This window comes from Lissotriton vulgaris, chromosome 7, assembly GCF_964263255.1.
Source record: "Lissotriton vulgaris chromosome 7, aLisVul1.2, whole genome shotgun sequence".
Lineage (NCBI taxonomy): Eukaryota > Metazoa > Chordata > Amphibia > Caudata > Salamandridae > Lissotriton > Lissotriton vulgaris.
The window spans coordinates 1756440167-1756464724 of record NC_141695.1 but is presented as its reverse complement, the minus strand read 5'-3'; the positions used below and the strand labels follow the sequence as shown (position 1 = coordinate 1756464724).

At 46.1% G+C, this 24558-nt stretch overlaps 1 protein-coding gene across 1 annotated transcript in view; it reads right to left on the bottom strand.

Annotated features, from left to right (window-relative positions):
• The window catches only part of LOC147706593 (uncharacterized), a 108620-nt gene that overhangs the window by 2876 nt on the left and 81186 nt on the right, over positions 1–24558 (bottom strand). The window contains exons 4-7 of the mRNA XM_086933084.1: positions 23528–23665; positions 23358–23446; positions 19960–19992; positions 18643–18686 (exon numbers count right to left, since the gene is read on the bottom strand). Coding sequence (XP_086789210.1) covers positions 18643–18686; positions 19960–19992; positions 23358–23446; positions 23528–23665 — 304 coding nt within the window. The remainder of the gene's footprint in view (positions 1–18642; positions 18687–19959; positions 19993–23357; positions 23447–23527; positions 23666–24558) is intronic.

Sequence of the window (24558 nt, the reverse complement as noted above, 5' to 3'; positions counted from 1 at the left end):
ATGTGCAGTGTGTGAACACAACGCGTACTACGTACAAGTCTATGTGCAGGTCACAGTTGGATTTTTAAAGATTAGGGACCCTTTCCAGTGGACCCTGAAGAAACCCTGTGGAAGACATAAGGTTGGAGAGCCTCCCCACCGGTGGATACCATGGTACCCAAGTTACCTATCCGATGGGAAGCTGGGTGCATAGGTGTGAAGTGGTGTCGGAAACCGCTGTCAAACTCAATGAAGGACTTCAGGAAAGTGCTGCTGCTGGAAAAGGAGAAAGCGTCTGGAGGAACACAAATGTGGATTCTTGAAGAGAAGAACCTGAAAGCAGAGGGGACAGTGTCTGTTTCACTCGGGGTGATCAGGAGACTTGGAAGACAGATGCCCTCTGATGTTGGGTGCTTCAGGAAGGATTACTGTGGCCTTGGCTCTGCAGATGTGAGGACTAGGCAATGCTGAGGACAACCAGGACCCGGATACCAGCTGTCCCACAAAGGATGTCAAGTGTTGTGGGGTCAGTCCAGCGGGAGCACCAAGAAACCTTGGCAAATGTAACCCATGCAGGAAGTCAAGAAAGTGCACGGATGGGACCAGCAAGGTCCAGGCGACTCACCACAAGCAGGAGACTTAAGGCAGGCCCTGAGAAATCAGGGGAGCCCAAAGAAAGGTGATTCTCAAATGGACCCATAGGCCAAAGGCACAGAAGTTGCAAGAGGACCTCAAGCAGCTCACCAAATGAGGCAGGTCATGATGCACAGGATGTGGTGTGGCTGAAGAGGCTGGTCACAGGAGGTGTGCTAGGATGGGGCTACTTGGATCCCGAAGTTCTTTTTGCAACGATGTCAACAAGCCTTTGCAACTGCTGAGGGGACGTGGAACCCAGGGGTTTGGTTATTGCAACCCCCACAAGGACTACGGGCCTCAAATTTGGTAAAAGGGTTGAACAGGCCTCAGGAGCTGAGGAAAACCACCACCTGTGATGCAGAGCTCCCGGAGTCCGGAGGATCTTGGGATCTGCAGACCAGTCAACTTAGTTGCTGTGCCTGCCTGCCTTAAAGGGAGATTACTTTGGTTGTCCTTTTTGCTTCACAGGCATTGAAAGGTTACTGTACGGTGCACAGGCCCAGACGATGCAGCAGACTGGAAGGGAGATGAAGTCAGGCCCAAACGAAGTCTAGCAAAGTCCAGAGTGCCGAGACGATAGAAGTGCAGTGCCATCAGTTCTCAATCTTATCCCACGATGAATCTAGGGACCTACACCCAGGCAAACCCTTAAGTACCCTAGGGAAAGGGTTGGAAAGATTCAGGGGACCCATGAAGGCAAGGTCCTGGACAGGGGGGAGGTTACTCACATACCCTTTGTTCAGTTTCGCTCCAGAGCAGGAGCCAACGGCTTCCATGACTGGGTTGAACTGGACTATGAACAGGATCACCAAATGTGCCCCTCATGCAGACTTTCAGGCTCTGGCAAGCGCTCCCACCCAGCCCTAATACAGTAAATCCTGGCTGGGAGGTGGTCAAACCTCCTTGTGATAGGATGTCTATTGTTCTGCCTTCCCCTACTCAAGCCTGGCTCAGCAGCAAGAGGGCAGATGTGTGTCTCTGGTCGGCAGCAACCATTTTGTGCTGTCCAGAACTAGGAGGCTGGTACCAGGAACACTGAGAGCCTAACTGCGATTAGTTGCAGCCGTTTTTTAGATGGTCATTACGTGATTATGCGTTGCTCCTCTATGTAGTATATGGCAGCTTCATTTACAATCCGAGAGAATGGACTCCGTAGGCTGCAGGGGTGTCATGCAGTAGCACCCTCTCACTTAGAACCAAGCACCCTGCCCTCAGGATTGTAAAGGCCTGCTATAGGGGTGACTTATAGGGTTTGAGTGCAGTGACCCTTAGATATAGTAAACCTATATCTTTAGTAAGTGGTGCATGCACCAACTTACACAGGCTGCAATTGCAGGCCTGTAGCTCCATTTTAAATGGTCTCTCATGGGTGGCATAATGAATGCTGCAGCCCATGGGAGACCTCTGGGGTACCTATGCCCTAGGTACCTGGGTATCATAGACTAGGGACTTACAAGGGTACCCCAGTATCCAATCTGCGCTGCACCTAAGTTCATACCACAACAGTTTAAAGAGAAAGTAAATGTAAATTGATACTTGTATAGCACACTACTCACCCGCAAGGGTCTCAAGGCGCATGTACGAATACTGCTGTGGAACCCATCCTGGATTTCCCTGTGAGGCGTCCACTCCTGGGCACCCCCAAGGTGGAGGCCAGGCATCCTTAGCGTTGTGGGGGCCTTTATGGAGATTAGGCATTGCTATTGCCCAGAGTTGCAGAGTGGGACTCCATGATTGGAATAGGCACCGAGGCGAGAATTATCAGGTCCGTGGAATTTTGAGCCCAAGACCCACCGAGGCGGGGAGTTGAACCCTGGTCCTGGGCTAGACCTCTGCATCAGGGTCTGCTGCTCTAATCATTGAGCCACACTTCTCCACAAAGTAGTTAGACTTTGCTCCTGATTAGAAGGATCCCAGTCAGAATAGTCAAAAACAGCATCACATCAAGCAAAAAGTGGGGGTAACCATAGAAACAGATCTTAATTTCCAACTATTACCTACTAGTGATTCACAAATTGCGAATCGCTTTTAGGCAAATCAACTCCATTCATTCCTATTGGCCTATATGCCATAGGAAGGTATGGGAGTGCATTCACAAATTGTGAATGCAATCCCAAGGGTGACAGGGGGCCTAAGGCCCACCACGTTCACCCCCCCCCCAAAAAAGTAAGTGTGAACATGTGGTGCACACACATGCTCTAAGGGCATGTGTGTGTACCACATGGCACAATGCTCTTTTGTGCATTTTTCAAAGAATGCGCATATTACCAGTAGACGTCAAGTTGATGCTAATTAGCGTTTTCCTAAATGCACAGTTTGCATTTAGGAATGGCTTCAAGAATCACAAATTGTGATTCCCGAAATGCATTCGCAATTTAGGTCATTGCATAAAATTTTGATTACCTAAGTTGCTAATGGAAAGCCTCTGCTGCATCCGAAAAGGCTTTCCATTCACAAGTTAAGTAATCACATTTTCTTGAGTCTTGAGTTTCTTTTTGAAGTCTGCCAGGGAGGGTGCAGTTTGTTTCAGCTCTTGGCAGCAATGTAGGAGGAGCGGCCCCGTTGAAGCTGTGGAGGATGCAGTCGGTGGGTGTAAGGGCTTGTGAGGGGGAGCGCAAGGGTCCTGCGGGTAGAAGGAAGTTAAGTTGGTGGTTGATGTAGGACGGTCCTTTACCATGTAGGGCTTTTTAGGTGTGTGTGAAGATCTTGAACTAGCATGTCTTGTGGATGGTGAGCCAGCGGAGGTTGCTGAGATGTGGGTGATGTGAGTCCATTTGGGAAGGTTCAGGATGAGTCTGGCTGCAGCATTCTGTATGGCCTGGAGTCACCTGATGAGCGTGGTGGAGAATCCGGCATACATTGTGTTGCCGTAGTCAAGGCGGCTAGTGACGAGGCCCTGAGTGAGGCTCTTTCTGATGTTGACTGGAATCCATCTGAAGATTGTGCAGAGCGTGCAGAGGGTGTGAAAGCAGCAGGAGGACACTGCATTGACTTGCTGTTTCCTGGTCAGTTCAGTGTCAAGGATGCTGCCTAGATTGTGTGCATAGTCTGTTGGCCTGGGTGTAGGACTGGTGCCGCTGACCCTCAGCTGTGGTTCCTTATGGATGTGTTTTCCCAAAGGTCAGCACTTCTGTTTGTTCTGGTGGTGGATGGGTCTTCAGTGAGCAGGAGGATAAGTTGAGCAGTGTCTGCATAGGCAAATATGTTGAGACTGTACGATCTGGCAATGTCTGCGAGGGGGGGTCATGTAGGGGTTGAACAAGGTGGGGCTGAGGGATGATCCTTGGGGTATGCTGCATACGATGTTCTTGGACTCGGAGGTGAAGTGAGGATACCAGAGCTCTGTGGGCATCCTGTAAGGAATGAAGCAATCTGTGTGAGGGTGTTATGCTGTATGCTGACGTTGTAGAGTCCGTTGATGAGGGTGTGGTGGGATATGGTGTTGAACGCAGCCAAGAGATTGAGCAGGATGAGAGCTAAAGTCTTTCCATTGTTGAGGAGGGTTCTGACATCATCTGTAGTTGCGATCAGCGCAGTCTCTGATCTGTGGTTGGCTCTAATGCCAATTGGGAGGCGTCCAGCAGGTGGTTTTGTTCCAGGTTTCCGGTGTGCTGTTAATTGATGGTCTTTCGAGTACCTTGTCAGGGTAAGGGAGCAAGGAGATTGGTTGATAATATTTGAGTTTGCTGGGGTCAGAGGAGGGTTTCTTTAGGAGGGGACTGCCCTCTGCATGTTTCCATCTGTCCGAGAAGGCTGCTGTGGTGATGGAGGTGTTGATGATGCTGGTGAGTTCCCTGCTGATTTGATTGGTTCTGAGGATGAAAAGCCAGTTGCGGCAGGGCTCACTGGGGCTCCAGAGTGGATGAATGACATGATGGTCGTGGTGATCTGTGTGGTCAGTGAGGCCATGTGGTGATCATTGGGCTGGTGTGCGGTGGTTGGCTGAGGCTGTTGAGGTTGAGCAAAGTGGGTTGGGTGTCAAAGCTGCTGTGGATGGTGGTGATCTTGCTGTGGTAGTCCGTGAGGGTGTAGCAGAATTCTTGAGAGGGGTGAACTGTGTTATATGTGGCTGCTGGGTTACAGGATTTCTTGACTATTTTGAATAGTTATTTTGTGTGGTTTGTTGCTGTATAGATGCAGGTTGCGATGGCGTTTCTCTTGGCTTCCTTGATGCTCAGGTGGTAATTGCTGAGGGCTGCTTTGTGAGCGGCTCAGTTGGAGGTGTTTCTAGTGGAGTGACATCCTTTCTCGAGTCGGAAGCAGTTGTGCTTGGTGGTTCTGAGCTCTGGGGTGTACCAGCTGGCTTGTTTTGAGGTTTTGGTGGTTTTTCTAGCTTTGTCTGGGTGACTCTTTTGATGCATTTGGTGATCCATGCAGAGAAGTTCTGGGTGGCCTTTTCTAGGTCTGATGAGACATCAGGTTGGGTGTCACTGAGGGCCTAAGTCCACTGTGTCTCTGTTACCTTGCTCCAGATGCGGCTTGAGCTGTGATGCTTATTGGTGGTGTGCTGAGCACCGAAGATGTTGAAGTGAATGATGGCGTGGTCGGACCAGGTGAGTTCTGTGATGTGGCTGGATTTAACTCTGTTTCTGGAGGTGGAGATGGGATTGAGTGTGTGCCCAGCTTTGTGCATGGGTTCAGTGGGTGAGGCTGATGTTGTTCAGCTTCTCCTTGAGGGTGGTGGAGTTAGCGTTGTTGGGATCATCGATGTAGAAATTGAGGTGAAAAAGTAGGACACAGTGGAAGAAGTTGATGGCTAGGGGGGCGATGAGGTTGGAAATGGCATTGCAGAAAGCTGGTCAAGGTGAAGATGAGGTGTTCCATGAGAGGTGTGTGGTCTCGCTTTGGTGGCAATGCATTGGATGGTTTCCTTGAAGATGATTGCAATGCTGCCGCCGTGTTTGTTAGTGCAGTCTTGGTGTAGCCATCGTGTGTTGCGGTGGCGATGTCAGGGTTTGAGGAGAATGCCGCGGCATGGTTGCAGAGTGAACAGGCGTTGAGCAAGAATGCATTGAGGTTTGTGTTATAAGAGGCCTTTAGGGGATGTGTGGTGCAGGATCTTGTGTAGGCTGGAGATCCTGTATTGCAGGAGAAGCAGCAATGGTGGCAGGTGAAGAGACCTTTGGTTGCTCGTGGGGAGGCGGTCCAGCAGTTGTTGTTTCAGTGTCTGAGGTCTAGGCACAAGAGCTCCTCAGCAATGAAGTGGAGGGTGGCAGGAGGGTCAGGGCTCCTGGCGCTGGGTGCAATCCAGGTGCCCAGGACAGGTGCAGACAGGCATGACTTTTACCTGCTGCATAGCCACACTGCGGCCTCCATTAAGTAGGTCCTAGGGGAGGGCAGGGCGCTGGGCCACGGTCGGAGGGAGACAGCAGAAGCAGGGAAATGGTGGGAAGAGGGAAGAAATTAGAAGAAAAAGGCAAACAGAGCAGAAAAAGACATAACAGAGTATAGAAAAACAGAGGGCAGAAAAGCTAGCAGAATAAGCCAAAACAGTGCAGCAAAAGGCAAAACAGAAGGTAGAAAAGCATACAGCAGAAAAAGCAAAACAGAGCAGAAAATGCAAAATAGACGGCAAAAAACAAGCAGAGGAGGTTCAAGCAGAGGGCAAGTGGAGGGTAGCAGATCTACAAGGAAGTAGTGGACTACGGACAAGCTGGACTGGAGCTTGTTGCAGGGAGAGCAGGCATGAGGACCCGCTCCTTAATTTATTATTTAAAACATAATTTAATATAACTTAATTTAATATTTGTATACAAAATAAAGTTAAACTACACAAACATAAGAAATTCAAAAGTTTTAGTTCTAACTAAAAGTTAATTTTCACCCCGTCCAAACAGTACTATAACTCACAGACCTCTGTAAACAGTGTTGTGAACTTGCTAGCCAGACTACAGTCTACTAGTGAAAGCCACAGGTGCCCACATTTTATTATTCTCATACGCACACTGCCCACCAGGGTGCCCATCAGGGAGTTGAGGTAATATGAATTTTTTATGGTCAATTGTGTCCCCTAACGTAGACCCCAACGGCTCCATGTACGTGCTTCGAGTACATGTATGTTCCCTCCACTTCCAGCTATGAAGACGCAAATACATTTGCGTCCAACGTTAACATGTCCTCTTTCAGACCCACCATGAATGGGTCGAATATTCAGTTCCTAAGTATGCCTTGCCACCGTCTTTACATGGTGCACTTTCACGTTTTTCTGGCTCTGGCGAGTTATACCCTGATTCATGCCATCGAGCCCTTTCTGCCTTCTGTCTCTGAAAGCTGCAGCCTGCCGCTTCCATGACCCTTGCCTTACTCCCTGTGCGGCGAGCGGTGCCTGGCTCGACCTGCTTGCCTGCCAAGACTGTATTTTGCCTTCAAGTTATCTGCTCCGCTCCTCGAAAATACATTCCTGTCTAGTAGTTTAGGTAAACATCCTTCCCAGCTGCAGAGCAAAGGGCCCGGCCTTTCTGTCTTCATGCAAGTAATTCATAGCTCCTGTTACCATGGTAGGCCCATGGCCCCCTTGCTTTACACGTAGACACGTAGTCGCATATGCATGCACTAGCAGTCAGTATAGAATAGCCTCTGCCCGAGAGACCTTTCCTTCTAGATAATACAGTTCCTCAAACACAAGATACCAGATATGATTTGGGATTAGGTTGTTCTGACACGCCAGACTTCTGTCTCCCCGTATAGCGCAAATGTCAAGTCCCCTTCACCCTCCAGTTCCACGTCAATCACACGTCATGCTGCTGCGCGCGCATCTCTGCCACATATTTCTGCTGACTCTGCAGGATTCTTCTATGGATCCACCCATCTGTGACCCTTCTTTATGACGTTTCTTGCACACACCTCTGTGTACGCCCTTGTGCACGCCTTCTGTTACGCATGTGTGTTCTTATCTCATTTCTCTCAGCTGTTACGCCTTCTGCATTCATCACCACTATATGCATTGACTATATATATTATATTCTGTTAATAAAGCATTGTACATGTCCATGTCCATTCCCTTCCTGAACCCTCGTGGTGATGGAACATGATACCTGGTTCGAACCAATTCCTTTTTAAGGAATAAAACCCTTATAAACTCAGATGCCACAGACTCTGCCTCTCATTTTTTTTGACTGAGTTATTCTTATTGAACTTTACCGCATAGAAATTAAGTATAGGTAATTTTATTTACCACATAATTGGTGCCCGAATAGGGACCCCTCCCCCACCTTACGTGCCGGCGGTGCGTTGCAGGCCTGGTCCCCTGCCACAGCCGTGACGGACAACTACGCGTACCCGCAGGATTTCCTGTATCTCCCTCAGGCCAACGGAGGTGACTGAGGCTGCGATCGACACCCAGACGAGGCGGTGAGGAGTGCGGAGGATCCCGACCAGAGCCCAGCTGAGAGAGCAAGGTCCGAGGTGTTCAGATGCCCGCCAGTTCCGAAGTTCCGAAGTACCTACGTCACGAATCGAGTCGAGTCCAGTCCGGTCCAGTCCAGTGTTGAGTTTCCGAGGCCTTCCGTTCCGTGCTTCCCGGTGAGTACCGTTGCTGGGGACGCATCTAGACGGGTGCATTAATTTGTGTCCGGTCAAGACGGGTTTGGGTACACAGACCCGGTCTACACTGTTTAGCAATGTATCTGTACTGTTTAGCAGTATATCCAGTATTCCGCTATCAAGTTATTGTTCGTTTTCCGAAATGTTTTAATGTGTTTTAATGTCGTGGTATGAGTGATTGTTTGATTTCCATTACTGTGTTTATTGTATTAGTGGTGTCCAAATCCGAGTAAGTATCAAGTATCAAGTACCACGGCTCAAAATGCCGCTGTTTTCTAAACTGAAACAGATAGGAACTAGGAAAGGAATACTCGAGGAAGCTGTTCCCATCCCACCCAGGGACACTCCCGGATATTTTATGTACCACAAACACGGCTTAGATGCTGTATTATATCTCGACTTGTGGGTGGATTACACCAAAGATCTAGCAGAGAATCAGAGATGGCCCGTTACAGGGACATGGGATGCCGAGTGCATCTTGAGAGTAGAAGAAGTATTATGGAAAAAGAAAGCCAGACAGTCACAGAAAGATGCCATTGAATTATGGCGTAAAGAATCACACAGACGGACAGAGAAAGCACTCAGAAAAGCAGAGAGAAGTAAAGAGGATTCCGAAAAAGCCAAAGAAAAAGAACTACTAGAAGAAGGAGAACGAGTTAGGATAGAACAACACGATAGACGTAGTAATGCTATTATGACAGGATTGTATCCAGTCCTGGCCGAGGGCCTGCCCAAGGCGACCCCGGAAGTACCGAAAGATCAGCCCCCTCCATTGGTTCCGACTAAATTACGTCACAAGACCGCAGCAGAGATTTTCCTTTCCTCTTATTTAGACGATGTAGCACCTGCATACACCAATGTTCCACCTGCACCTATACCACCCACTAATAACCTTCCCCAACGACAGACCACTCCTCCACCACTTCCTGCACCCCCCATTAACCCTATTAATCCGCTTAATCCTTTCGGGCCTGACATGACCCTACAGACAGATCATGCTCAAGCCTCCGTCTCAGGAGGTGCATCAGGGGGTTACCATACCCCGCCACCAACACACCGAATAACTATTAGAGAACTAGCAATGGAACGTACTCCGAAACCAGCCACAATGGAAAAGCTTAAAGAGCTTCTTACATACTGTAGATATGACCCAGTACCAGGCAAAGACGATTGCATGATATTAGCCTCAATACATATAAGACGTGCTGCAAACTTTTTGGTTTTATTTCCAGGAATGCAAGATTACCTAGACAGGATATATCATTTTGTTCAGACAGGGGAGGGTCAGGAATGTATTCACGAGGCTATGGCACATCAGAAAGTAGATCTTCAAAGTGTACTATTAAGATTCCTCATAAACTGTTTCATAAGAGAACGAGACCGGCCTGGTGTAAATAAATAAGAGATGGAGGTACTAACTACGTGGGGTCAGAATATTTCAGAGGGAAAACATGATAGAAAAGCATGTATAGAGGCCATGTACAGGAAAATTCGTAAAGAAATAGTAGTATTTCATGCAAAAGAGAAAGCTGAAAGGGGAGCAGAATCAGACGCGAATAAATCCTCAGAGGATGAGCCAGAGACAGAGCCAGAAGATAGAGGAACGATAGCATATGTAGGAAAGGGTAGATCCTTTAATAAACCGATACGCCCAGAAAGCAAGAGACTTTTTCACTCCGCTATGTCAAACCCGAAGACTCCTGAACATCTATTTCAGGCTACCGATAAAATACTTCAAGAACGAATGGGGTACCATGTACTCGATTCCATGGATGAACAAGAATTAGCCAGGTCAGCAGTCAATGGGCTGACAATTCTGATAAATATAGTGATGACGCATTAGCGCAGACCTTTTTGAATCTTTCCCCAGACGAACAGCGACTAGCTAGTATGTATATGATACAACACCTCCTTATATTGTATAAGAGCCAACATTCTGATCCAGGTCCCTTACCTGATGTACTAATAGAGTTACTCATGAATAAATGGAGAGGCCTGGGTACCGATTTAATTAAGGTAATTCTAGAACATCGACACAGATATAGTGCTTTCCTGAATCCACAGTTTGTTTCAGCTCCACCCCCAGAAAGAAAAATGTTTTACATAGACAGACAAAATCCCTTGCGAGAAGTGCATCCAGTCAGGAATGCTGATAATACCTTTAGACGTGTGTTTGTGTACACGCCCATAACTAAAATGGAATTATTGGAAATGAAGAAACTAGTGCCCAGTCACGACAAAGACCCTGCAGGTTTCCACCGTGAAATAAAAGACATGTTACTCATGGGTGATTATACCTATCCCGACATCATGAAAATATTGAAAGTATTATTGCCTGCCGGTATTTACGAGAAACTCAAAGAAAAAGAATGGGAGGTGGGAGAGCAAAAGATTGATTGGGCTGCATTAGAGAACGAAGAAAATACTCGAACCCCAGGCCTAGGGCTTGGGGATAAAACCAAAGCATTACCAGGATTGTTGGTACAAGTATTGCCACGTTTATTAGCAACGAAAAAGGAGGACTGGGATGCAATCTCAGCCTGTAAACAGAAACCCGATGAAGACACTAGTGATTTTTATTCCCGATTCGAGAAATGTTTTATTATTAATAGTGGCCTGAAAGCAAGTAGCGAGTCATATCCACATCTTTTTGTATCTAAGTTAGTCGAGAATTCCCTGCCCCAAGTTAAGAATCGGGTACTGAAAGTCGAGAGCACATGGCAAGCAAACACGCCTTCACAAATGTTACAAATGTTACAGTACCACCAGAATAGAATTAGAGAAGAACATGATCACGAACAAAGACGTATGAAAGATACGAAAATGAAAATGTTAGTAGCCCAGTCAGTTCCAGCTGACGGTCAGAAAAAGGGCATGACACAGTCCAATAATCCAGCAGCTCCTGTTAAAGGGACATGCAACTATTGTAAACAGCCAGGTCACTATATAAACGATTGTGCAGTTTTGAAACACAATATAGCTACAGGTAAAACTAAAGAAAGACCGCGTCAACCTAGACAGGACCAGGTCCAACAACAAGTACCACAGAATATACAGCCTATGCATGCTCCACAACAGACAGTACAGACCGTAGCGGTACCACCGCCACAACTGATTGCCGCAACACAACATGCACCGCAACAGATGTACCAGTATGCCCAAACTGATTATCCCGATTATCAGCGATACACATGAAACAGCCTAGAGAGGGAAGTTGGCTTGCCTCTTATTGAGGTTCCTGTAGATCAAGAGGGTCCTTACGTACATAGCCAAGTGTTAGGAAAAGATAGAAAGTTTTTGATTGATACAGGGGCAAGCAGGACGACAATAAGTCACGACGAGGTTCCAGGGGCACCCCTCTCAGGCTCCCAGAATGTTTCCCTTGGATTTTCAGGCAAACCTATTGTAAAGGAAGTATCGAAACCAGTACCTCTTTTAGTTGGTCCGTTGTCTCGCACTACAGATTTGTTATTAACGAAATCATGCCCAGAAAACTTGTTAGGTATCAAGACACTGAAAGCTCTAGGAGCTGTGATTTGCTGTTCTCCGGAAGGAGTAAGACTGTTTTTGCGTGACTTCAAGGGTCACTATGTGTTGAGAGATATTGATCCCAGATTACAGAATGTTCCTGCACATTTATGGGCACAAGGCCCCACTGATGTAGGTTGTATGCACATTACACCATATCGAGTCACACTCAGGCCAGGAGTAGTACTACCACGAATCCGACAATACAAGTTACCTCCAGATGCTGTAGTGGCTTTGCTGAAAATCATTGACGAGCTCATTGCACAAGGAGTGGTTGTAGAAACAGACTCAAATTTATGTAATTTCCCTATCATTCCAATTCTTAAATGTACTGACCCAAATGCACCTCCAGTTTATCGATTAGTGATCGATTTACGCGAATTAAACAAATGCATTGTACCACAGTATCCTGTGGTCCCAGATATCTCCTCACTACTGACAGCTATTGATTCCGAGGCAACGTTCTTTACTGTAATTGATCTGAAGAACGCCTTTTTTAGTCTCCCCATTGATCCGGAAAGCCAATATCTCTTCGGATTCTGTTTAAATGGCCGAAGCTTCAAATTTGCACGCGCACCTCAAGGATTCACAGAAAGCCCCAGCATCTATAGCCAAGCACTGAAAAGACAACTTGACAGTATTCACATGCCTGATGACACTGCCCTACTTCAGTATGTCGATGATCTATTGATCACCGCCCGAAGTGAACCTGAATGTGAACAAGCATCACTGACGGTTTTGCATTTCTTGGCTGACAAGGGACACAAGGTGTCTCCTTCTAAGCTGCAATTCTGTGTTCAGCAAGTGGTTTACCTTGGGCACTTGCTGTCCAAAGGGGGGAGACAGCTAACACCTGACCGTATCCAGTTAATTGTAAACATGTCACAACCCAAGACACAAAAGGAGGTACGAGCCTTTATAGGCCTCACTTCTTACTGTAGACAATGGATTCCTCAGTATGCATTTCTAGCGAAACCACTCATACAGTTGACAACCCAGGAGGCAGCGACTTCGACTGTCCTCCCATGGACTCAGGAACATACACAAGCTTTTAACGACTTAAAGAAAGCCTTATGTCAAGCACCAGTTTTAGCGACACCATGTTACAGTAAGTCTTTTACACTTTTTGTCACAGAACGTGAAGGTACTGCATTGTCAGTACTTACTCAGGATCAAGCAGGTTCACACAAACCGTGTGCTTATTTTTCTAGTACATTAGATCCAGTAGCTCAGGCTCTGCCTGCATGCTTGAAATCTGTAGCAGCAACAGCTCTAGCAATCAGACAAAGTGATTCCATAGTGTTAGGACACCAATTGACAGTACAAGTTCCACATTCCGTGGAAGTTCTTTTAAACTGAACACAGACTCAGCCCTTGACTATAGCACGACTGACAGGTTATGAATTGACATTGTTTCAGCCACACATAGAAATCAGACGTTGCAATACATTGAACCCTGCTACACTTCTGCCATTAAGTGAGACAGACCCTTTGGCACATGATTGTATTGAAGTCATTACCATTACGACGAAACCCAGACAAGACTTGACAGACACTGCATTACCAGATCCAGACCTGACACTTTATGTGGATGGTTCATGTATGAGAACAAGTACAGGAGAATTAGTGGCCGCCTACGCAGTCACGACCGAAACTGAAGTCATCGAAACAAATTGTATTGACATTCTGTCAGCCCAAGCAGCAGAGCTCATCGCTCTGACTCAAGCCTGTATTCGAGCAAAGAACAAGAGAGTTAACATATACACATATTCACGTTATGCATTCGGAGTCGTACACGACTTCGGAGTACTCTGGCGAGAAAGAGGTTTTTTGACCTCTCACGGTGCCAAGATCCAACACGGACCCCTCATTCAAGCTCTGTTACACGCAATACATTTGCCTACAGCGATATCCATCATGAAGTGCAAGGCACATACGAAAGTCACAGATATCATTTCCCAGGGTAACGACCTGGCAGATCGAACAGCCAAACATACAGCTCAGACTCAGACTCACGCAACTGACCTGACAAAGACAATAGTCCCGACACCGACACATTGCATGACAGTTAAGGATCCCGCCCTAGATGTAATTGACATACAGACACATGCTACACCAGACGAAATCAAGAAATGGACTGAACTAGGAGGGATCCAGACAGAACAGGGATGGATGACGAAGGGAAAATCTACATGGTTTCTCCCCGACTCTATGGTTCAAGTCATCATTAACACAGTACACAGTCCAGCACATTTAGGAGAAAAAGCCATGTTAGACAGTATTCAAAACCTTTGGTTCAATAAACATTTACGAGCAGCAGCAAAACAGAAAGTGCGTACTTGCATGATCTGTTGTTAGTTCAACCCAGGTAAAAGCATTCCCGTAGAGCAAGGTGGTTTTCATCCTCCCGATCACCCGTTTGAAGTCCTCCAGATGGATTATATCCAGATGGAACGTTGTCGAGGATTCAAATATGTCCTCGTAGTTGTATGTGCACTTTCCCGTTGGACAGAAGCATATCCAGTCCCAGATTACACTGCTCCGACCACTGCCAAGCAGCTGGTTCGTGAATTTGCCCCGTATCGTATACTCAGATAACGGTCAGCCATTCTCGTCCGAGCTTATGAAGCAGGTATCACTCCTGCTAGGCTATCAATGGAAATTCCACTGTGTCCGACATCCCGAGGCAGCAGGTCTCGTGGAACGTCATAATCAGACCCTGAAAATTCGTCTTGCCAAGATCTGTAGAGAGAAAGGCGTCGACTGGATAGTAGCTTTACCAGTTGCACTCTTTTATATGAGGATTGTAGCGCACTCTAGATCAGGGCTATCCCCGTACGAGGTGGTCTTTGGTAGGCCACCGAATATGTGGGGGACGCCTCTGCCTCGTAAAATCACTGATGTTGACTGTAACATGCTGACAGATTACCTTGCCTCCTTGATGTCTGCACTACAATCATGTCGTTCACAGGTTGCTGCAGCCTTTCCCGACAACACCGAGGTGAAGCCACATGAGGTTGTTCCGGGGGACCTGGTTTTCGTGAGGAACTTTGACAGGAGGAGTCCGCTGGAGCCCCGTTGGCAGGCGCCGAAGCTAGTACTATTGACTACAAGGACTGCGATCAAAGTGGAGGGCCGCAAGGGCTGGCTTCACTCGAGTCACGTTAAAAAATGCCATGGACTGCCGCCAGACTTAGACTCTCAGCCCGGCCCTCCTCCAGAAACTGACTCAAAACTCCCTCTGGTAGAGAAAACCTCTTCTCAGGAGTATAAATTAAAGTTGAGGTCTAGCAAGTCAGACAGTTTAATTGTTTAAGTCCTCCCCTAGGTGAATCGGTTAGACAAGTTTCTGACATGTATCCCCTAGACCCCAATAGAGAGAGAGATAGACAGAAACAGCTCAAGAAACGTGAATATTGTAAATCACTCCGTAGTCACTGTATTGTGACACTATTGATTATGTTTTTTCTGAGTCTTATGATTATTGTTGCAAGTATACTGCTTCATGTATATTTTCCTATTTTCAAACGTGCACATTCTTCTTCAAATGACACTGTCGAGCACACTTTCAGTGAACTGCCCCCGCATGAGTTGTCCTACCGACTTGCGCTGCGCAACAATACATTCATTAGTATGTTACATCATTCCCATCAGACCAGCAATGCTACAAATTGTTGGATATGTGGCCGACTCCCTCCCTATCAGAAGTTCAAGGGAGTTCTGCCCCTCTTTCCGTACCCGTTCACACACAATGGTTCCTGTGGTGCATGGTTTAGTTTAATGAACTCTTTAGACTCCAATTCCGTAGTTTACCAGGGCAATTGGGTATGGGGAAATCTGAACACAGTTCTGCATAAAGTATGTTTCCCTGACAAGGAGGGTCTTCCCCAAAGGACAGGGACTGATCTAGAAAACGAAGTATATGGATTAGGTAACTTCACACTTAACCTCATGATTCTGAATGTTGAGTCCGAAACCGAACCAGTCTTGCCCGCTATGTCCGTATTACCCGTCAAAGGTGAATTATGTGTCAGAAAGAATGGTTCAGTACACCCAGGTCATAGCACATGTACTACTGTGATTGAATTCAGTGATAAAGGCAAGTCTACATTCAAGGCTTCCCGTCATTCCTATTTCATTTGTGGTCATACAGCATATATACGCTTACCTTTAGATTGGGATGGCACCTGTTACATTGCATTCCTTCTGCCACCTGTTTTTCTAGCCCCTCCTGATTATCATAGGGACTCCCATCTAGTACACAATAGACCACAGAGAGATCTCCCGATTGTCAATTACACTGAAACGGCATGGGAGCAATACACAGACTTCAATAAAGGTTTCTTTCCCTACTTAGGTGCTGTCTTTAATAGTAAATTGATATGTAAATTAACCAGAACCCTTGAAGCAGTAGTGAATGAAACTACTTCCGCCCTAGGCAACTTAACGGAGGAGCAGTCTGCTATGCGGATTGTTGTTCTTCAAAATCGTCTTGTCCTTGACGTCATCCTGGCCGATAGGGGCGGAGCTTGTAGAGTCATCGGATCGAGTTGCTGTGTTTTCATTCCAGAAAACGCACCATCAGTATATAGAGCCATAACCCGTCTCCACAAGATTGCAAGTCAGATACACCAGAATCCAGGCATCTGGACTAGGTCCGGTTGGTTCTGGAGCATGTTATCAGCCTGGGGATGGAAAGTCCTATCCTTCCTAGGAATAGCCCTTCTCATAGTATTCAGTTGTTGCCTATGTCTGCAATGTGGGCCAGCGATTTGCGGCTTGTGCACCACATCATGTATTCCTCATTCAAGTCCACGTTCAAAACACCGTCAGAAGAAAGAAAAGCAAATGATGTTACATGAACAGATTGATAGATTAATGAGGATTGATATATCATGAAGGGTCCGTGGGGGACAAGGAGGGAATGAGGTAATATGAATTTTTTATGGTCAATTGTGTCCCCTAACGTAGACCCCAACGGCTCCATGTACGTGCTTCAAGTACATGTATGTTCCCTCCACTTCCAGCTATGAAGACGCAAATACATTTGCGTCCAACGTTAACATGTCCTCTTTCAGACCCACCATGAATGGGTCGAATATTCAGTTCCTAAGTATGCCTTGCCACCGTCTTTACATGGTGCACTTTCACGTTTTTCTGGCTCTGGCGAGTTAGGCCCTGATTCATGCCATCGAGCCCTTTCTGCCTTCTGTCTCTGAAAGCTGCAGGCTGCCGCTTCCATGACCCTTGCCTTACTCCCTGTGCGGCGAGCGGTGCCTGGCTCGACCTGCTTGCCTGCCAAGACTGTATTTTGCCTTCAAGTTATCTGCTCCGCTCCTCGAAAATACATTCCTGTCTAGTAGTTTAGGTAAACATCCTTCCCAGCTGCAGAGCAAAGGGCCCGGCCTTTCTGTCTTCATGCAAGTAATTCATAGCTCCTGTTACCATGGTAGGCCCATGGCCCCCTTGCTTTACACGTAGACACGTAGTCGCATATGCACGCACTAGCAGTCAGTATAGAATAGCCTCTGCCCGAGAGACCTTTCCTTCTAGATAATACAGTTCCTCAAACACAAGATACCAGATATGATTTGGGATTAGATTGTTCTGACACGCCAGACTTCTGTCTCCCCGTATAGCGCAAATGTCAAGTCCCCTTCACCCTCCAGTTCCACGTCAATCACACGTCATGCTGCTGCGCGCGCATCTCTGCCACATATTTCTGCTGACTCTGCAGGATTCTTCTATGGATCCACCCACCTGTGACCCTTCTTTATGACGTTTCTAGCACACACCTCTGTGTACGCCCTTGTGCACGCCTTCTGTTACGCATGTGTGTTCTTATCTCATTTCTCTCAGCTGTTACGCCTTCTGCATTCATCACCACTATATGCATTGACTATATATATGATATTCTGTTAATAAAGCATTGTACATGTCCATGTCCATTCCCTTCCTGAACCCTCGTGGTGATGGAACATGATACCTGGTTCGAACCAATTCCTTTTTAAGGAATAAAACCCTTATAAACTCAGATGCCACGGACTCTGCCTCTTATTTTTTTTGACTGAGTTATTCTTATTGAACTTTACCGCATAGAAATTAAGTATAGGTAATTTTATTTACCACAGAGTTCTGTCCCCAATGTGAGGCTGGTGCTGAGCCTTACTCTGTGCTGAACCTCCGAGGTTGAACCATTAATGTATAGTCTTCGTTCGTCCTTTCTCTGACCCTCAGTGCATACATTAGGCAACAGGTCGCAGTGTCCTTATCGTTAGAGGCTGCTGCTGCTCTGTCTCTTCCTTCTCCCTCAGTTACAGCCACAGATGTAAAGATAAATATTAGAGTCAGAGGCTGCCTCATAAGTGAAGTCCTTAGAACATACGTACAGAACATTGTCAGAGGATCAGATAGCCATTTCTGCTCAGTCTGTAAACCTATCCCCAAATCCAGTCTCCCTAAGCCCACACATGATAGGACAGAGTATGTTGTATACCAGGTCTCAGCGGTTAAAGGGCCTTTTCTGGTGCAGTTCAGCTCTCTCCTGTTCACATAACACAGCTCAGCAACTTGCCTTGCTGCACTGCCTCAACTGTCAGTAAATCTAGGCCAGAATGTTTCCCTGAAAGAGTAGGCTTCCAGTATACATCTTATGCAAAAGAGCACGCACACATCTGTGCACCATAGTGCAAAGGTTGAGCGGTTCACTAGGCAGACTTTAAGAGCGTTGGTGCAGTGGAAGAAAGCAGTAGCAGGCCATTTTAAATTCATACTTTAGCTGCTCTGTTGTGCGGTGCTAAAAGTAATATATCTACCCCCACTCCCCTAGAGTGGTCTATCGCCTCAGTCATTCTTTTCATTCGTGTGATGCTGGGCTTTTTTATGGCTTTTCAATGCGGCTGAAGATAGTGCAGATATTGCAGTGAGGAGAAGAATGTGACGTTTCCCATTGCTTACCTTTGCAGTTGGCCATATGTTGCCTGATCTCCATGCTTTAATGCCTGCAAACAAAAGCAACAGTATTAAGATACGTTCAGAAGATATGTTGCTGGATTGTAGTGAGATGGACAGTCTTACTCTAACTTTTGTTCTGTCAAATTTATTTTCTTTGTTTCCTCCTTTGTGTTTGTTATATCATTTCTCTTAAATATAATGGTATTGTATTCTAGCAGACAATGAAAGAAGTCTTGTATATCACATGTCACTGAATAGGTGTGAATTCAATATGTGGATGAACAGTGGAATGGATTCTCCTAGGGCCCTTGATCATGGGCTTCAACCCCAATCAGGACCAAGTGATCCAACTACCCTATAGAAGCGATCTAACTTTGAGGTGGGACACTTCTCAGTGAAGGTGCAACCTTGCGGAACACCTCACCTCTACATGTAGAACTGGTGCAGTTAGCACCCTGCTCCCCTACAGCAGAGCTCTAACTGTAAGGCCGGATGCTTCTCAGGGAAGGTTGTTATCTTGTGGAACATCTCACCTTTGAGCGCACACTTGGTGCCAATTATTGATTACTTTCCAAAGATCCTAATTCAGGTCTGGTAATATTTAGCTCTTCCTATAAACAGCCCCTCTTTTTATTCCTACAGGCTGGTAATATTTAGCTCTTCCTATAAACTGCCCCTCTTTTTATTCCTACAGGCTGGTAATATTAACTCGTCCTATAAACAGCCCCTCTTTTTATTCCTACAGGCTGGTAATATTTAGCTTCCTATAAACAGCCCCTCTTTTATTCCTAAAGGCTGGTAATATTTAGCTCTTCTTATAAACAGTCCCTCTTTTTATTCCTACAAGCCGGTAATATTTAGCTCTTCCTATAAACAGTCCCTCTTTTTTATTCCTACAGGCTGGTAATATTTAGCTCTTCTTATAAACAGTCCCTCTTTTTAATCCTACAGGCTGGTAATATTTAGCTCTTCCTATAAACAGTCCCTCTTTTTATTCCTACAGCACCGAAAGGCCTTCGGAGAGTTACTTAAAGTACATTGCTGTCACATGCACAACTTTGCCAACCATGAAATGACATTTGCTAAAACTATTCTACAATCTATAAGGGAGAGTATCTTACCATGTCAGTTCGGAGGATTCTGTTTTGTCAGCTTGGATATCCCTGACAGAGTAACCAAGAACCCAGGCCTTCTTAACCACCCACTGGATTGCGTTACACTTACAGAGGTGACCTAATTCAGGAAGTGTCAAGAAATAATATTTATCTAAGCAATCACAAACACCATTCTGTGCTGAAACATACTTTACATTTATCTTACCATGTAAGTCTGGTTTGCATCACGGGACTGCGCCTTTGGGGAAAAAGATGAGAAGTGTTCACCAGGTGACTAGATAAAGAGAGAGCAGCCATACCCCACCTCTGGTCATCAGGCGACTAGATGAAGAGAGAGCTGCCATACACCACACCTGGTCACCAGCTGACTAGATGAAGAGAGAGCAGCCATACCCCACATCTGGTCACCAGGTGAGTAGATGAAGCGAGAGCAGCCATACACCACACCTGGTCACCAGGTGACTAGATGAAGACAGAGCAGACATACTCCACCCATGGTCACCTGATGACTAGATGAAGAGGGAGAGCAGCCATACCCCACCCCTGGTCACCAGATGACTAGATGAAGAGAGAGCAGACATGTCCCACCTCTGGTCACCAGATGACTAGATGAAGCGAGAGCAGCCATACCCCACCCCTGGTCACCAGATGACTAGATGAAGAGAGAGCAGCCATACCCCACCCCTGGTCACCAGATGACTAGATGAAGCGAGAGCAGCCATACCCCACCCCTGGTCACCAGATGACTAGATGAAGAGAGAGCAGCCATACCCCACCCCTGGTCACCAGATGACTAGATGAAGAGAGAGCAGCCATACCCCACACCTGGTCACCAGGTGACTAGATGAAGCGAGAGCAGCCATACCCCACCCCTGGTCACCTGGCTGGCACGAGGTGAGCACAGAGTAGAAACTCATCCTAATCTTACTTAAAGACCCACAAACATCTCATTTTGGTTCCGTCACTGAGTCCAGACTCACCCTGCATGTGTGAGATGATTCCTACACAACGAGGGATGCTGTTGACTCACAAATAACCAAGTTGCATTTTTATCAGCAGGTGAAATTTATGTGTTAACAGATTAAAGACACAATTACCGAAGCACAGACTTCCCAACTCATAAAGGAAATAGCATTCTAGTAAATCTGAATGCTAAAATGTCATTTACACTAGAAGGCGAGGGAATATACTGGAAACGTGTAGAAGATGTCTTGCGTCATATTCTTTGACGATAGTTTCACTCTACTAGAATATCTTCCAATTTTAATCCCAGACAGGTCCATATTCCTTCATCACACACATGTCCTCACTCATATGACACACAATTCCTCGTTCGTGTATGAGTGAACACTCTCCTGTCTTGGTCTAATCACTATGTACTCCTCATCCTACTATTTTGTCATTAGGGACAGACTAATTTGCAGCTGGGATTGTGCAGTGAGCTAAAAAACGGTGATGGATCAAGCCCTGATCTGTTGACTGGGTAGGAGTGTTCTGCTTAATTCAGAGACTCTGTCCATCACCACCCCCTTTTCTGAATAGTTTTGTCCACCATAAGCGTGGAAGGGTATGCTCAGATGTGAGTCCCTTGCTCACTGCACCATCAGGATTCAAGCAAGCCGGGCCGAAGACGGCTGTAGTGCCTGAAACCGGTCCCCGGAAGCTTGTTTCCTTTCCAGTAAAAGAATTGGCTTGGTAGTTTGGTCTGCCCTGTTCCCATGATGCAATGGGCCAGGGACAGACTAATTCGCATGTAGCCAGGTTCTGAGCTGGGATGGTGCAGTGAGCTAAAAAACTGTGATGGATCAAGCCCTGATCTGTTGACTGGGTGGGAGTGTTCTGCTTAATTCAGAGACTCTGTCCATCACCACCCCCTTTTCTGAATCGTTTTGTCCACCATAAGCGTGGAAGGGTATGCTCAGATGTGAGTCCCTTGCTCACTGCACCATCAGGATTCAAGCAAGCCGGGTCGTAGACGGCTGTAATGCCAGAAACCGGTCCCCGGAAGCTTGTTTCCTTTCCAGTAAAAGAATTGGCTTGGTAGTTTGGTCTGCCCTGTTCCCATGATGCAATGGGCCAGGGACAGACTAATTTGCTTGTAGCCAGGTTCTGAGCTGGGATGGTGCAGTGAGCTAAAAAACGGTGATGGATCAAGCCCTGATCTGTAGACTGGGTAGGAGTGTTCTGCTTAATTCAAAGACTCTGTCCATCACCACCCCCTTTTCTGAATCGTTATTTTTTTTTAGGCAGCATATTGCTCTTGTCTAGTGCCTTTGGTGTTTATAGCGGGTCAGTGCAGTGCAAGTTACCCTCAATGGGGCAGTATGGTGTTCATTGGGGGAGAGGATGTGGCACTATGGTCAGAGCTGCTGAATTTGGAACTGGGGAACCAGATTCAGCCTTCATGGCCAGTCCACCAGACCACTCCCCCTGAGGGAGCACATTCCCATGCTAGACGTTAGAAGGCCTGCAAGATCTTAGAAGCCCTAGTGTCTTAGCACCAGCAGGTGGCCCCTAGTGGTGGCAAGTGTGGATTAACGTTGAAGGCCTGTCCACCACAACCCATGACGTTCACCTCCAGTCTTGCATGCAGGCTTATGAAGCAGCACACCCTAGAGTGACAGTAGCTCTGCCAGTGAGGTCACAGGACCCTGGAGCAGGGAGGCTCTAGGGCGGTGTGACTGCACCGGGCGCTGACTTTAGAGGGGGTCGTCGTGTTTGCAAGTATAACATGGTTTTAGAAGCACTTGCTGCCTCCTTCCTGGCCTCCGACAATTTTCAGCAACAATAAAAATGTCATGATAACTCCAGTGATTAATGTTCTTAGTAGAGATAAATGAGGCCCATGATGTTTTGCCTAGTGGAAATTTTGTGTCATGGAAAGGAAGCGCAGAGGGTTAATGTGCCTGCTTCTAAGAGGCTGTATCATGCAGATCATAAAGTGCACATAATGTGAATAGGTCAGTGATCCGTTTCAGCTATAATCAATTTATTAGTTAAAATCAACAAATTATGCAGCAGATGATGTATTATGTGGCAAATATGGCAGAGCCATACTTATGAGGAAAAAGCTTGCGAACTAGAATATTTTGCTATGTATGCTTGAACTGCTCTTGTGGAAAAAGGGAGGAGAAGTGCTGATGACAGAGAAGCCATGTCTGAGAGACAAATGGCTTGCGATTCCACTTTTAAGGATATTTGGGAGATTCTGTGATTGGAAACGTATTCATCTTGGTGAATGCATTTAAATGTCAATAACTCATATTAAACCCTAAATAAACAGGTGTTTCCATTGGTTACATTAAATAACATAATAAGCTGTAACCGGTTAGTGAAATGGGAAACAAATATAAAACATTTGGATATTTTGCTGTTTCTGATATACCTCTGACTGTGCCCGCTGGCCCAATCCACAGGTTATTCCCGCACTCCTACTTTTTTTCTCCCACTTCGACCACTGCTGCAGTCTGTGCTTGGCTACATGTCTGTTACATGTGCATACATCTTTATGGTAAGAATATGTGTTACTCTTTGCAGTTTGTGAGTAGGCTCTTGATTACAGACTGGACATATGTATTTATAGATTTATTATAATTCACTCACAGCAGGCTGTGCTCGGTTTGCGTTTTCCACGTTCTCATAGTTTACTGAAGATTCATAGATGGCTCTGGAGCTGCCACCAGGGGTCACACCTGAAATAAGAGAATATATTATATCGCACCTGATTTTTCACTGCTTTAAACTTTGAAATGGGACTTTGAATAGACTCTTACCATTTGCTTTCTTTGCGCGTCTCTTATAGAAGAGAACCACACCAAGGACAGCGACAACAGCACCGAGGAGCATCCCTGAAGCCACCGCCAGGGTGACCCACCAGGTAGTAGATGGGGCATCTGAAGGAGGAGAAGTCCCTGAAGAAGAGAGACAACCTGTGAGTGTCAGGCTTGTCCGGCTCTTGACAGGTGCAGGAAGAACGTAGAAAAAAAGAATAATAAAAGGAGTAGAGAGACAAAGGTCTACAAAAGTCTTCAAACCCACCAGTACTTTGGATTAAAGGTTCTGAGCTGGTTATCGTCACTTCTCAACAGCAGTATATAATTTGTCAAAATGTGATTGTTGAAATGGTTTTAGGAGTTGCATTAGTATGGAAAATGCTTCTGAATAATGAATTTAATAATGGATACAATCTGGTAATAATAATCTAACATGAGTGCACTTGAAATTAGTTTCATATAATGTATAGCAGTGTGTTTAGTAATATAATTTTGTTGCCACATTTTGATGAAAAGTCCATTTTTTTTAATATGGATGTTGTTTTCTGCTCACTCCTGTTACTTGTCCCCTCCCAACCCATTCAATATATGTATATCTTTACCTATGCAGCTTTGCACATGAAGACTTAATTATGTCATTGTAAATTTCCTAAATATGCATGAATTGTGAATGAACTTCCCAGTGTTTCTACCCTTGCAAGTGCCCAAGCTCCTTCAGCTGAAGTTATATTACTGGGCTCTTCCTCTGGTGCATAGTCCATTGTCCATTACTGGGCTTAGCGCTTTTCCACTGGTGCATAGTTCATTGTCTATTGCTGGGCTCAGCGGTCTTCCACTGGTACATAGTCCATTGTCCATTACTGGGCTTAGCGCTCTTCCACTGGTGCATAGTCCATTGTCCATTACTGGGCTTAGCTCTCTTCCACTGGTGCATAGTCCACTGTCCATTACCGTGCTTAGCGCTCTTCCACTGGGGCATAGTCTATTGTATATTAGTGAGCTAGGTGCTTTTCCACTGGTGCATAATCCAT